The following is a 12,138-nucleotide window of genomic DNA, read 5'->3' on the forward strand; positions in this document are numbered from 1 at the left end:
CTCAATCCCAGGATTCCGGGATCATGACCTGAGCCGAAGGCAGATGCTTAACTGACTGAGCCACCCAGGTGCCCCCCAAAACATATTTTAAAGTTAAGTATATTATGCACTAATTTGTCTTGGGATGACATGAAGCCCATTGCCAGACTTTTCCACACGCCCTGTCCACACCGGCTTGTTATTCATTCAACTCAGAGAAAGTCTCCAGGGTCACTTTCAAAAACCCTTTGGTACTTGCACCACTATCCCTAAAATTTCCTATACTGAACGTGCAGAATTCCTCTGTTTATGGACTTTTAAAAAGAGATCTGAGTTTTCAATATGTTTCCAAGGATTTCTTTAATGTAAACACATCCCTAAGTGGAAAATCTGACTATCCAGCCTACAAAGTAATAATAAAACATAAACTTTGCCTGACATAGTTGAGTTTTGGCTTGTTTTTGTGCATGAAAACAATACTTTCTCTTCATGTGACTTGTTAAATGTTCCTTTGATTAAAAATGTCTATCATGGGGCGCCTGGGTGGCCCAGTCAGTTAAGCGTCTGCCTGCAGCTCAGGTCGTAGTCCCAGGGTCCTGGGATCGAGTCCCACATCGGGCTCCCTGCTCAGGGGGGCGTCTGCTTCTCCCTCTGCCCCTCCCTACCACTCATGCTCTCTCTCTCTCATGTCCTCTCTCTCTCTTTCTCTCTCAAAAAATAAAATCTTTAAAAAATGCCTATCATAAATTAAGCTAGTTAGAATATATATTCATCTATGGGAGGGGGAAAAAAAGGAAGACTCCACCCTACCTGTGCAATCAGATCACAAATCCAAGAAGCTAAAAGTCAGCAAGCAGATCCCCCTGCTTTTGGAGGATTTAGCTAAATTGGTTGCCTCTCTATGTAAACGTTTTCTGATGGGCATTTGCCTCTACTCCCTTCACTTGTTTCTTGACCTAATGCCATGACCACCATACTGTGATCCGGATTTAGTATCTGAGGAGGTCTTAAGCCTACACAGGGAGCCAATTGAAAAATTAGAATATTTAATGGGCATAAACCAATCTTTAAAAATATGTATCATTTATATTTGGGTCAATGTATTTAACATTTAAAAAATATATGAAATAAGAAATATCTGTTTCAAATTTCACTTATAGATGACTCTTGCAGGGAAATAAATTTTATTAATTAAATGACATAAATGCAAGTTCAGTGGTTGTGGTAGGATAATTTCTATGGAATCAAATTCTCAAAATCTAACGTCTTTAGATCCGATTTAATACAAAGTGAAAATTCATAGCTCATCACTGGAAAAACAAGATTGCCGAGAGATTTGCTTGTAAAAAAGGGATAAGCTCTCATGTCAGGGTCCAACAGCACCAGGTTAACTAAAAACGTCATGATTTGGACAACTGTTTTATTGATCTCCATCAGAACTGTGTACATGCATGAAATCAGACTGGATGTTGAGCAAAGCAGTTGCAATCCAAAAAAAAAAAAAACCAAAAATGAGGAAACTTGCTTTTTAGAAATGTGATTTTTACTGTTCCTGTAGAGCTCAGACTAACAAATACCCAAACACAACTGGCACCATCTGATCCCACTGGGAGGAGGGCATAGTAGGCAATTCATAAATACTTGCTGAAATGCATTAGTGCTGCTCAGAGCCTCCTTCTGCCATCTCCCTGTGTGGCCTCCCCGGGCTCGCATTTTGCCCGCCCGGTGGCCTCGCCCTATCTGTTGGCCAGCCCCCATTCCTCACTGCTGTGTGCTGGGCACCCCCCACTCTGCTCCAGCCTCTCTGCCTCCCCCAGCTGCTTTCTGCAGGCACCATTCGCCACCTCCTCCCCTCCCAGTCCCAGACCCTGGTTGTCCTTCCAAGCCTGTGGGGGCCACCCTCTTCAAAACCACTCTGAGCTTGCCACTTTCTGGAAGCCCACTGGCCTTTGCTGTCCAGTGCCGGACACTTAGACACCTGAGATTCCCTATGGTTTCCTAAGCGTTTACTCCCTCTCTCCAACTGGACTGCCAGCACTTTGGGGACAGAGAACGCCTTTCATGGTCCTGAGTAACCTAAATCCATGGTTTGTAGTGAAACACACAGACATACACACCCACGGACACACAGACACAACACACTCATACATACACACTTGCATTACACACATATCACTTGACTGCCTGAACGTCTACAAAACCTTTATTGCTTTAGAGCATCGCTGTTGCGTTGTTCTCATAACACACTTGAAAAGAGTTTGGTTTCTTTTAAAAACCCACGATATTGGCTAAAGTGTTCTGTCTTCGACTCTGCAGACCCTCTGTCCTTAACAGAGAGTAGCTAACTATGGCCTCACCCCTGCCCGGTTAAAACGCCACGATATGATTCCGAAATGATTTGTGCCTTCATGTCAGTGGCAGACTCCTTTTACTTGCAGCTGCCAACTGGAAACGCCTTTATTCTGGAACATTCCACGAGAGCATAAGCTCCACAAGGGCAGGGACCTTGTTGTAAAAAATCATTTGTGCTCCCCAGTGCCTCAGACAACCTGGCAGGACAGCTCTAGCTCAGCAGATTCTGCCGGGTGAGGGTGCGATGATCAGTGGGCCTGTGTGTTGATGGGCGGTGTGCCTGAGGCACCGCGAATGCACTCGGTGTTTCCAAATTCCAGAGGAAGTGCACCAGGCCAAGAGCAAGCTGTGCATGGGTTCGCCACTAGCACCCCTCACTGCACCCCCGCCGGACACCTACTGCTATTATTACCATGACCTTCAGACTTTATTCCACTTTCCTAAGAGGCGGTGGGTGCTGGCTTGCCTCCTGCTGTTCCCCCAGGATTCCTTAGTGTATTCTTTTCTTTTCCTCTTTAGGCTCCCAAGAAACATTTGCAAAATGGGATTATCCGTGGCTACCAAATAGGTTACCGCGAGTACAGCACTGGGGGCAACTTCCAGTTCAACATTATCAGTATTGACACCACTGGGGACAGTGAGATTTACACCCTGGACAACCTCAATAAGTTCACCCAGTACGGCCTGGTGGTGCAGGCCTGCAACCGGGCCGGGACGGGACCTTCTTCTCAGGAAATCATCACCACCACCCTCGAGGATGGTAGGTCCGACGGCCGCTGCTCGCGCCTTCCCTTCCTCAAAGGTTTGCTCTGGTCGCCACTCTGCCCCCCACACACGGCCTGGCTCCTGCTGGCTCTGCAGTGGCAAAGGTGCCAGGCCTGGGGGCCTGAGGCTTCCAGGGAAGTCTGCCTTCATTCCCTCACCAGCTGCACGGATTGGGTCTCGCCCTTGACAGAGCTTGATTGCAAAGCCCAAATTCATTCCCTCTCCAGCATCTCATTCATTCCAAGCACAAGAATTGGGCTTTTCCTGAGTGCATCCAACGCTCGCTCTAGGACTGCAGAAGCCTGACCAGAATGTAGAAATGTAGAAATCTGATTTTCTGAAAATTTCTTCCAGATCAGAGTTAAGTAGGATCCTCCCTCCCTCCCTCCCTCCCTCTCTCCTTCCTTCCTTCCTTCCTTCCTTCCTCCCTTTTTCTTTCTCTTTATGATTGCTTCCTATTTCCAAACACTTTGGACCAGAGCAAGGAGTGAGCAGGCTTCCCGGCGCAAATCTCACGGTGACTGAGCGCCCCCTAATGACCACAAGGAGTTAATTCGCCTTCTCCCATGACTGTTCCAGGAGTGCTTGAAAAGCGAAGAGCTCTGTGTCCAGAGACCCCATGTTAGGGGCAGAGATATAATACGGGCTTCATTGTAGCACTAAGTGTAGATTGTAAGGCACCAAATTTGCACTGCAGTTACCTCTTGTGCAGTTAGCCACGTGATCATAGGTTTGAAGAGGCACAGGGTGACTTGCATCCATAATTTCTGACCATTTCTACGGAGAGAAGTCTTAGAAAACCAGAAACCCAGAGACTGGGATTTTCCATCCAGCGTCATGATCTTTGCAATCATGATTACATATGCCTTTTGGTTTTCACCTCAGTGCTAACTCTTAATTGATGTGTGTGGTTCTGTTGATATTTTGTCCCTTTTCCAAGGTACAGAATTTAAGGTCTGGATAAACTTGATGTGAAAAACATTTCAAACAGCCCCCCTCTCAGTCTGTTTACTGTCTTTCCTCTGACACAGTGGTATAGTTTTGCAAGAGGGGCTTGCCAGGGAGGGGGCAGTGAGTAACCTATGACTACATGTCTGCTTTTCAGTACCTTTCAATAGCCAGGCTTCCCATTTATATGCCATATGCTACAAAATGCAGAGGATATGTACTGTATAAAGCAAATGTAACTTCAAACAGTCACGAGAGTGACGGGGAAACAAACCAGAGAAGCAATGGCTTTTTACTCTTGCAGTAAGACCAGAAGTGTTCTCTGCTCCTCAGTCCCGGGGCAACCTCCTTCAACGTGAAGCAGTTAAGCTGGAAAGAGAGACTGGAAGTCTGTTAGGACTTACGCATAAACTCACATTATTTTATGGAGTTATCATACTATTTGAAGAGGGAAATGGTGCTCATTTTTCCCCCTTAATTTTGTGGATTGAGTGTGATTTTTTCTTTTGCTTGCATATTGAAATGTTAAACTAATGTTGCTTATTCCGTATTGCTTTGCCAATTAAACTACCCACAGTTATTACAGATTCTAATTATTTAATTTCAGTGCCCAGTTACCCCCCTGAAAATGTCCAAGCCATAGCAACATCACCAGAAAGCATATCAATATCCTGGTCCACCCTTTCCAAGGAAGCCTTGAATGGAATTCTCCAGGGGTTTAGAGTCATTTACTGGGCCAACCTGATGGACGGAGGTAAGGATGAAAACTAGGGCTGTGAGTTTGCCCCAGAGAATGCATGATGGGCGTAGCAGACCCCTCTCCTAACGTAGGTTTCAGGGAACGGAGAGCGCGTCTTTCTCAATGGACACTGTCCACTCTCCCCACGTCGTTCTGTTCTTAGCAATCATCATGTGTTCTCACAGGTGCATAGAGCTGCTTGAAACATTATGTATCCTCAAAAAGCAATTTGAAGTATCGGAGGGGGTGGCACTGGGGAAATGTTGGCATGGATGTGCTTTCCTGGATGAGTATCTATGCCAAGCCTCTGCAGGCAGCACCAAGACGTTGATCTGATTCTAGAAAGTTCTATGTGATGTGTATCCTAAAAGGTTGACCTCTTCCGATTTCCTGATAAAACTCAACAGGGAAACTTCCTAAGTCCCTGCAGTTGACCCATGAGAGGGTTCAGGGGGAATGCCAGAACACCTTGCTAGGAATATTGTTACTTCTCGCAAAGAGTCATTTCATACAAAACCCTCCATTTTTTCTCCTTCTGTTTCATTCTCCGTCTCCTTCCCCTCTTCCTGTTTCTCTGCCTTCATTCTTCTTGTTTCTCTGTGTTGTTGTTTTTTTTTTTTTTCTTTCAAGGTATAGGACAAAATCCTTCTCTGTGTTTGGCCAAGACTGAATGAGAGTGTGACCCACACAGGTAGCGGCAAGATTGGGGCCAGAAGTTTCTTGCAGAGAATGCGTCTCAATGTGGTGGGGTGGGTGCTGCTGAACCAGCCTGAGCCCTGCTCCGTGAACAGGATAGGCACATACCCGCCCTGCAGCCTCCACAGGGGAGCTGCTAAGCTCTCTTCACTGTCTGCATCCCAAGACCTGTGTGGCCCACACCCGCACCCTCCCTTTCTCTCCTCCCCAGCTGCCTTCTGCACCCCTGCCCCAGGGGCAATGCCTCTCCTCTTGCCTGGGGCTTCCTTCAACCCCTCTGACTGCACGTGGACTCCTAGTGCATGCTCACCTCTGAGTCTGGGCAAACACAGCCGGCGCCCCCAGATACATCCCACCCCTGTTCAGGCCACCTGGGTCTGCTCTGCCAAGCAGGTGGCTGTCCCCACCCCAGTAAACAGAACACACAGGGCCTCAGAGGCTGCAGGGGGCTCTAATATTGTGTAAGAATAAAGGAACAAAGACAGTTAGCTAAATAAGCTTAATTTGCTAAGGAAAGAGCAGCTTTTGGAGGCTTAATTATGTCTATACCAGACCTGCTTCTCAGGGCTGAGGACCAGACCCGGTTCCTCCTGCTGTTGAGTATAGCACCTCACGCATCACCTGGCACTAGAGCCGTTCTGTAAAGGTTCACCTGCTTGATCTGAGGCGGACACGTTAGCTGAGCATCTGCTCTGTGCTGGGCTCATGCTAGACACAGAGGACGCAGCGTCTGCCCTATTGGATGTTCCAGACCAGTGAGCAAAGGAGAATCTAGTGAGCCTAGAACCACAAGCCCAGTCATGCCCAGCCAGCCCCAGAGACAGACAGATCTATATAGATGATTCTTTTAACAACTTCACCCCCTTGTGCCGCAAAAAAGCTTTTACAAATCCCATAGACATAAAGTGTAGAGCAATGACTATTTGTAAAAGTATCCAATTGGCATGATTCCGTACTATAGTATTGTGTATGTTTGTTCTCATCTTCGTCTTGAATGAGACAGAACTAAATACTTTAGCACTCACCTAGAGGCATTGTGACACTGAAATTGTTCTATTTTTGTTCCTGTTGGAAATAGTTCCAGTATCCAGTGGTGGCTACTCATCCCATCATACACATTTTGACACACCACTCTTATTTGTTAATACTGACTATTAACACCTTAGCTCCACGAAGAGTAATGTGGTTAATACGGTCCTTCTGACTTGGTGCTTCTAAAGCCTTAAAAACTTGAATATTCAAAAACATAAAAGTCTTTAAATAAAGACTGCTTGGAAATGCATACAGTTCCTAAAGATACTTTTGCTCACTGTATTAAGATCGAAGTGGTGTGCTTAATGTCTAATGTAGGAGTTCTACACTTAATCTCCGAAAGATGAGAAGGAAACCCTTAGAGACATAAACCTGCTATGAACACTCTCTCCTCACCTGCTACTTATAAGAAGTGACATGTATGAATTAGCAGGTAATTCCATGGGGTTACTGGGTGCTTCCACAGAAACTCCTCGGGCTGCTGTCCCAAGGAGTTGTGAAAACATGTGACTGTGTAAAGGACTGGTCCCACTAACCCTGAGAAAACACCACCCACTCACTCTCACACACACACTCACACGTACATCCTCTCACACACACACTCACAGGCACACGCACTGACTGGGAGACACAGATTGTTACTACCACTGTGATTAGCAGTTACCTCAAATACACATATAGGAAAACGTTTTGTTATTGTTAATGTGGTCAGATAAAAGTGGTGAATACATTCGGTAGGGGAGGCTAACCATAGAATATGTGGGTGAAATTTCTGAGTATTTTATCATAACCTGAAAGTTCGATACTTTTCAAGACTTGACAAGGCCATTCATCTGCAATTGCTAGAAAAAGTGTACACTTTGAAGTCACATCTCCATCTGCATCTGAACTCTTTGTCATTTCTTCTGTGTCTCCCCAAGACAACACGGTGCTTCCAAAGCAAGACAGCATTTAGTGCCGACCGGATGTTTGCTTCGGTGGTGGCCCAGCTGGCGGCACTTTAGAAATGTCATTTCCACCCCTGTTTTTTGCCTTGAGACTCCTTGAGAAGGAGGGAGGGTATGAATACATAAAACAATTTGTTTTAAAACAGAAAGTTAAAAATTTTTATAGTAGAAATAATATGTCTAAATTTATTTTATATATTCATTTCATGTTATTTTATTCATGATTTCAACTGAACATTATTCTTTAGTTCCTGGGGTGGTTTTTTTTTTTTTTTAATATAACCCCATGGAGTCTGTAAAAGGTAGTTGATAGAAATCCTGCTTAAACCATAAAAAAGAACAAAAGCTCAAAAGAATGGCAAATGAAGCAGGCTGTGTGGATCGGGTTTTTTGTCATCATTTTCCTTTCTATTTTCTCCGTATCTGCCAGTCAGGAAAATGCCCAGTGTGCCTCCCGGACCGTGTCAGGAACCTCTGGGGGTAATCTTGAATGGGGCTTCTGACTGCAGTCACATTCCTGGTTCATGAATAAATCACTCATCAAAAAAATACGAACCCCAAGACGAGTAAACATCCGAGTGTTGATTCTAATCCGCATTGTGCTACATGAGTAGATGGAATTCTTCTGCTTTAATTGTTGCTTTCTTTAAAAAGATGGGGATGAGCCACTTCCCTTTGTCCCTTGGAGCCATCCTCTCCCCATTACTGTGCCTTACCTAGGAACGGTCCGGACGCATCAGCGCCACCCTCTCCTGCGGCAAGACTGCAGCCCACTCTCTCCAGTGGGGAGAGACCCTGGGGCCCTTCTTAAAGATAAAAATTTAAAAATAAATGCAAAAACCCAAAGTCCCGGGGCGCCTGGGTGGCTCAGTCAGTTAAGCGGCTGCCTTCGGCTCAGGTCATGATCCCAGGGTCCTGGGATCGAGCCCCGCATCGGGCTCCCTGCTCCGCGGAGAGCCTGCTTCTCCCTCTCCCTCTGCCTGCAGCTCTGCCTACTTGTGCTCTCTCTCTATCTCACTGTCAAATAAATAAAACCTTTAAAAAAAAAAAAATCCAAAGTCCCCAGAGATCAAATGGTGTAGACAAGGTCTCATAACTAGCTGCTGGCATGCAGCCCTGTGGAACCCTGTTTTCCCTGGGGTGTGTGTGTGTGAGAGAGAGAGAGAGAGACAGAGAGAGAGAGATCTTTGGCACAGCATGGAAGTTCCTAAATCTGAAAAGATCTCGATGAGATCTATACTTAATTTTTTTCCCATTAGCATTTGAGTTTTTTTTTTTATCGTCATCCACTCGACCCATATTAGATCTGTTCAGGAAAACGAACATCTTAAGTGGATAATATAATACGAGGAGTTCTGGTGGTCACTGGCAGACCCTCCCTTCTGAGGGGAGACTTCCTAACCCATCAGGCCTAAAGGTTATCCACTCTGAATGTGCAGTGACCCCACACAGGAGCGAATATCTTTTCACTTTCGGAAGCCATCTCTTGAGGCTTCCAAATTGTGGCCCCAAAAAGTTTTCACCCTGCTGACCTCCCCAGAAGACCCCAGGCCAAAGGCATCCTCTGGGGACTGCCTTCCTTGCCTCCTTTCCCCCCAGCACAGCAGCCGGCCGCAGGACTGGCCCACGATCTGCTCAAGGTGGTGATGCGCCTTGGGCTCACGCTCAGGCCTGCGGCTGCGTCTGTCACCCACCGTCCTTCGCATGCCTGTTTCCCCACAGCCCTCACCCCACACAGGGATCCTGGCAGGTGCGTGACAAGCCTGGGCCACTCCAGGCCCTATTTGAGATTTAACTTTTCACCTCTGTCCAGCTCTGACGGAAACCAAGAAGACAAAAAGGCATTCTAGAGTTGTCACTAACACAAAATAGGTGACTGTTAATTAATAGGCAGCCTTCTGTGCAATATGCCAGGACAGGAGGACAGAAAGACAGAGGGCAAGAAGAGAAAGTTCGTCTAATCTGACCAATGTGACATTTTCACCAAGTGACTACAGCAGGGCGCTGAGACCGTGCTCTGTGGACATGAGGCCACGCACTCGGCGACTGTATTAGGCTCCATAACCTTAGGCAAGGTACTGACCCTCCCCCTGCCCCAGTTTCCCTACCTGCAACATGAATGGGTCGTGGAGATAATAGGATTGGTGTACTGGTTAAATGAGTTTGGTAGTTGGCGGCTGTCTTTGCCAAGGCAAGAGGGAGAGAAGCTGACAGACAGCCCTACAGCTTGCTAACCGTATGCACAGGTGGCCTTCACAATAGCCAGCCACCCAACAAGGCATCCCTCCTGAGCCTGCTCCACGCCCGTCCTCTTAGTAACTGGGCACAGGCTCACAGGCAGTGCCAACACGCCACGGATGGTTGTGTCTGGCGGGAGCAGTCCTCAAACCACTCTCTCCTGCTCCAGGTGCTCTGTAGGTGGCTCATTTCAAAATCCAGAACACCCATGGAGGTCTTTAACACATCATTGTAAGTTTTCTCAAATTGCCCTGTCTAATATGCCTAAGATGGGAGAGCATAACATTCCACCCTTGAATATGATTAGCTGATCCCACTCCAGAAAATGAGGCATTTTTAGCTAACACCCCGTTTCTGACACATCAGCATGTCACTGATTCAGCAGGGAGGCTGGGGGAGGGGGAGGTCACTCCAGGTAAGAGGAACAGTTTGCTGAGCCACCTCATCTCAGTTCAAACACCTGAGAAGTTAGGTACTTAAAAATACATGACCATCAGAGTAGAGCTTGTTTGCTTTTTAAACAAAAAACAAAACTCAACTCGCAGAAGTTTCTTGATGAGCAATTAGAAATACACCCACAGAGTGAGCGATGTGCAGTCCCAAGCTCCCTGGGTCCAGTGTGGGGGGCATGCTTGATTTAGCTGCCGGGGGCGTTGGGCCCTGGCGGTCGGCGTTGAGTTCTAACACTTAACGTGGAGTGACTTGCTCTGCTTTCCAGAACGACATTCTGCCCCCTCTGTTCTGGGTCAGTTCCGTGTGAATGAGGCCGTGCACAGCCCCTTGGAGTGATTCCAGGGTGTGGCGGCTGGAGGGCGAGCCCCAGAGCTGGACGGCGAGCCCAGTGCCCCCACAGCCAGTCACCAGGTCATATTCTCTTGTCCTCCAGAGCTGGGCGAGATTAAAAATGTCACCACGACACAGCCTTCCCTGGAGCTGGATGGCCTGGAGAAGTACACCAACTACAGCATCCAAGTGCTGGCCTTTACCCGCGCCGGGGACGGAGTCAGAAGTGAGCAGATCTTCACTCGGACCAAAGAGGATGGTGAGAGATGGGGCTGGTGTGTGTGGGGGGGGGGGGGTGCTCGAGGCCCCGCGGAGCGACAGCATCGGGACAGGAGCTAGTGTTGGGAGGGCTGGGTCCCAGAGCCCCGTGTTCCTTCATGGGCCTGTCCTTGACTCTGCTCTGGGTGAACCACCGGCTGCCCTCCCAAGATATTCCAGTGCAATTCAGACCGTCGACTTCCTGGGTCGCCTTTGTTCGATGTATCCATCTTTTCTCTCCCTTAGAATTTGTCTTCTTTTTAAAAAAATTTTTGGCCGAGTACTATTTAAACAAAAATGCCTTTTGTCGCAGAGCTGTGAAACACGTCATACCTGTTTTTTTATCCCATCAGAATAATTTCCGTGACTCATCATCTGTTAGTGTAGGCTCAGATGATTTCCACCCTTCCACTGGAAGATTTCGTAACGGTCTAAGTCATATTATTCTACGCCACCTTTAGAATCACTTTAGAATAAACCTTTAGTTTGAGAGCTTTGTATTAATTTTTTAAAAATTATTTAGAGGAATTCATAATGATTTAGTAAAATTTTAAATTACGGCTCACGTCGGTTCAGGCCGTTAATTCTTGCTGTTCCAAACAATGGAGACTTGCTTGTGTGACTCCCAAACCTGCAAAAACTATATGGCAAGTGGTTTTTTAGGGTTTGTTTTTTTTTTTTTTTTGTATTATTTTAAGGGAAACTCTGAAGTGCCATATCTGAGCCTATTTAAAAAACAGTTAAAGTTCTGATAAATACAGCTATAGTGAGAAAAACCGTCTCCACCTTAAGAAAGGAAGGAGCAACTATGTCAAATGATACCAACGTGGGACTCTCCACATCAGAGCACAGAACTGTCCCAGAGATAGGGTGGGGGTGAGACACCAGTGCCTCGAAATCCAGTGCAGATTTTGGCTCTACAACTTTTGTCTTCTTTCCAGGACTCTGTTCCCAGGAAGCTGGGCAGAGCATAGTGGGGAGGGGCTAGCCATTCTTATGACCTCCCGTTGGCAGGTTTGATGCTGATGCACCCTCCATCTCTATGTGGGATTCAAACACCCTGGTTCCACCCATATCCATCCAGTGGAAGCAAGGCTGGGGACTCAGGCTCCGAGGCCTGGATAGACTCTTTCTTCAGCCTCTGTCCCCTAACAAAGTTTCTCTGACACCCACAGCATACCCTCTCCCTTCTTACTCTCTGTCCTCACCTCTGCAGGCCCAGCCCTACTCCCCCAACAGGTCCCATCCATCTACCTTCGCACACTATTCTCACCGTCTCTGGGTGAGAGTCCTTCTTGTTTCACTGGGGTTGCACACAAATTAGCCTCATTAGCTTTAGCTTGTTCAGAACACACAGGTAATTCTTCCCAGGAATGTGCAGGTATCAACCAATTCTGCTCA

The 12,138-nt window shown here is 46.9% G+C and overlaps 1 protein-coding gene across 1 annotated transcript in view; it reads left to right on the forward strand.

The window, feature by feature from the left end:
* DSCAM (DS cell adhesion molecule) overlaps nucleotides 1-12,138 on the forward strand; it is a 672,449-nt gene that overhangs the window by 574,060 nt on the left and 86,251 nt on the right. Inside the window, exons 17-19 of the mRNA XM_028126500.2 lie at nucleotides 2,851-3,091; nucleotides 4,652-4,798; nucleotides 10,583-10,738. Coding sequence (XP_027982301.1) covers nucleotides 2,851-3,091; nucleotides 4,652-4,798; nucleotides 10,583-10,738 — 544 coding nt within the window. The remainder of the gene's footprint in view (nucleotides 1-2,850; nucleotides 3,092-4,651; nucleotides 4,799-10,582; nucleotides 10,739-12,138) is intronic.

This window comes from Eumetopias jubatus, unplaced genomic scaffold (assembly GCF_037043125.1).
Source record: "Eumetopias jubatus isolate StellerSeaLion01/CBP00866 unplaced genomic scaffold, mEumJub1_p1.0 scaffold_1, whole genome shotgun sequence".
In the NCBI taxonomy this organism is placed as follows: domain Eukaryota; kingdom Metazoa; phylum Chordata; class Mammalia; order Carnivora; family Otariidae; genus Eumetopias; species Eumetopias jubatus.